This window comes from Tupaia chinensis, unplaced genomic scaffold (genome assembly GCF_000334495.1).
Source record: "Tupaia chinensis unplaced genomic scaffold, TupChi_1.0 Scaffold000548_1, whole genome shotgun sequence".
Classification (NCBI taxonomy): domain Eukaryota; kingdom Metazoa; phylum Chordata; class Mammalia; order Scandentia; family Tupaiidae; genus Tupaia; species Tupaia belangeri.
The window spans coordinates 398,311-401,427 of record NW_006160060.1 but is presented as its reverse complement, the minus strand read 5'-3'; the positions used below and the strand labels follow the sequence as shown (position 1 = coordinate 401,427).

The 3,117-nt window shown below is 57.5% G+C and overlaps 1 protein-coding gene across 1 annotated transcript in view; it reads right to left on the bottom strand.

Annotated features, from left to right (window-relative positions):
* Positions 1-947: 947 nt before the first annotated feature.
* The window catches only part of SBF1 (SET binding factor 1), a gene marked incomplete at its 5' end in the record, with an annotated part of 25,040 nt that continues 22,870 nt past the window's right edge, over positions 948-3,117 (bottom strand). The window contains 3 exon segments of the mRNA XM_014591250.2: positions 948-2,716; positions 2,799-2,930; positions 3,014-3,101. Of these exon segments, the coding sequence (XP_014446736.1) occupies positions 2,618-2,716; positions 2,799-2,930; positions 3,014-3,101 (319 nt within the window).

Here is a 3,117-nt window from a genome sequence, read left to right as displayed (position 1 = left end):
GCCTGAATGGGTCCTGTGTGGTGCTGCTGCCGCTGCCTGGCCATGGCCTACCCTGGTCGGGCTGCGCCCCTAATCAAGAAAACTACCTGGTGATGCAAAGGTTTTTGTTTTGTTTTTTAATTTAATTTAAAAATAAATGCTGCATTGATAAAGGTGGCGGTTGGAACCAATCACACGGCCCAGCTTGCGTCTCTCTGGCCTGACCCTGAGTGGGGCCTCGTGGGTCACTCGGGCCCTCCTGGAGGACAGAGGACGAGCTTCGGCTGTCCCCCAGCCCAGGCCCCATGCACAGCAATAAGGTCTCAGACGTGCCATCTCTGCCTATGGAGTCGGGGCTGTGGCCCCAAGATGCCACTGTGCCAAGAAGGATGTGGACACCAAGTCTCCATTTTACCACTTTTTAAAACAAACGCAGAAAGAGCCAAGTTCTTTGCACTTTGTGTCCAGCTGCAGTGCAAGGTCTCCCTTATCTCAGGCAGAGGTGAGGGCCTGGGCTGGGGAGGCCTCACCCTGCAGATGGGCACACATCTAGAGCTGGTTGTGGCCAAGTGGCCCTAAGAGCTGGCATTGAGCCAGGTTGGAAAATTTGACTGCCTTAAATAAGATGCTCTAGTCCTGGGGCGAGGTATCCCCACTCTGGTTGTACAGCCGGCATACACCTGGGCAGGTTGGGGTGCCTGGCTAGAGCTGACAGGTGTGCAGGGGCAGGGAGCCCAGAGACTATATTCCGGCAGGCCGTGTTGTCCAGGGAGGGCCCGAAAAATTGCCTTTAGGCCAAGTTGTTTGTGATGTCCTGGTCAGCTGACAGGGTGCCTCAGATCCCCAACTCCCAATAAAAATCGTCATCTCACTGACATCTGTGTATGTTAACTGCAGGCCCTGGAGCATCAGCCTGGCTGAGGGTGGGAGTGGTCTGTGTCCCCTAGGCCACATCACAGAAAGCAGGCTCTGAGCAAACAGTGAGCTTTACTTTATAAAAAATAAAAACTTATTTTTATTGCCCTTAAGCATCCAAGTCAAAAACAGAGATCAGAACCCAGGGCAAGCAGGCTGGCCGGCTTCCTCCTGCTCACCCGCTGGAGCCCCAGGCCCCACTATGTATGTCCCAGGAGGGGCTATCCCTGAGGGGAGCTAGCTGAGAAGGGGGGGTCTTCCTAGCAGTCCCATCAGTGTTGGCTCCTCACTCTCTCCGTGGTGGCTCTGCACCTGCCCACACTCAGCGTTTGCTCCCAGCCAGGTGCCATCAGCAACCCCCCAACTTGGACCTAACCCGCTTCCCCAGAACTGTCCAATTGGGAGGCAGATTCCTTCCACCCTTTAGCCCAACCCAGTTCCCTGTGTGCTGGGAACCTTGGTTATGGTGCATACATTCAGCCCCAAGGATGGGGCTCCCTTAAACCTCCCCCGAAGCATCCCAGCACCAACTTTTGACAGGTAAGAGGGAGCAGTGGCAGGACAATGGCTCAGGAAGGTTCAAAGCCATTTTTAGCTTCAACTTTCCCCATTCTCACTGGCACCTTTCCCTCTACCTGCCCCCTTCTACCTAGTAAATGCTCCCACCTAGTAGTGGCTAGTCCTCCATGCCACCAGCCCAGGCCTCTTGACACCAGAGGCCACAGGTAAGGGCAGCAATCTGGTCTTCATGGAGCTCCCACTGGCTCAGGGAGGCCAGTAACAAGCCCATCAAGAAACCACAGTAATACCCCTACAGGGATGGCGAGGGTGGGTGCTCAGGTGTGACTCCAGGGAGGGGGAAGGGCAGGCACACGTAGCAAGAGTCCCTGCAACAGGTTCCTATTGGCACTGGTCCCTCCCTGCCCAATGGAAATCGATCCCTGTTAGTCCTGCCCAGTGTCCTTTGCCTCGAGGACCCTCTCTCCCCTGGACCACCATCTCTTCCAGGCCCCCTCCCCCTCCATTAATGCGCTTCTGACCCGTTACCTGCCCAACTTCCTGTCTTCACTATACACCCCCTCTGGAGTCTCCCTGATGCCAGCGTTTGCCCCAGGACTGCTTAGGTCGGGATGGGATAGGGCTTTCACTCTGGTGGTACAAGTCTCAAGACCCCTCTTGAGCCTGTGGGGATTGGGTGGCCATGCAGCAAGCAAGGGCCTGATGAAGCCCTGTCCTGGACCAAAGCTGCTCCCAAGGAAGATGCCATCTCTCCCAGCGTTGTGGGCCTGGGTATGGGACGGGGCACCCTCTGGGCAGGCTGAACATGCAGTGCCTTGGGCTGACAGCAGGTACATGAGGCAGGCACAAGTACAGCGTTAGTTCTCTTTATATAGACTCTGGTTCTAGAAACAGTTCACCTACGGCCGGCCGGCCGGGGCCAGACACTGACAGGGCTGGGTGGGGTGGATTATCTACAGGCCCATCGCAGGCTGTACCATGGCCGCCTCCGGCTCGGCGCTCAGCCATGATGCCACAATAAGTTAGGGCTGGCCGGGCTGGCAGGGCGGGGGCTGTACACACAAGTGCTGGGGGTTTGGGAGCTCAGGGCCTCAATACTGTCGAGGGCCGGGGCTGTAAACATGGCCGGGGCGGCCCTGCCCACCCCTAGTGGTCTGTAACGACTGGAAGCAGAGCAGCCCGAGCAGGGCTGGGGGGAGAGGTGTCAGGCGTCCGACAGGCAGCTCTGGATCCGGTCCACCCACTGCTGGGCTGAGGGCACATCCTGGGCACAGAAGTTGTAAACACGACGCGTCGTCTTCACCTGGGACAGGCAGCTCAGTGACTTTGCAGTCCCCACACTGAAGCCCCGCCCTCCCACCACCCAAGCTTCAGTGATAGCTCACGTCAAAGAAGGCCTTCTCGTCCACGGTCTTGGGGGCACCCATGGTGGGTGTGCCAGGAGCCACAGCCTCCACCTCTGCCAGGTCAATGATACCCTTGCAGTCTGTGTCCACACGGTGGTCATAGTAGCGCAGCTGGGGTGGGATGGGGATTCAGTCAGCAGCTGCCTCCCCAATCAGTCTCTCCCTCCACCCCCAGCAGGCACCTCATCATCTACCTGGTGTTTGGTCTTGTCCAGCACGAACCAGCGAGCCTTCCAGGGCTTCATGAAGGCTCCCTTCTTGTACAGGGTGCCCTCATAGGACCTGAATTTTCAGCAGG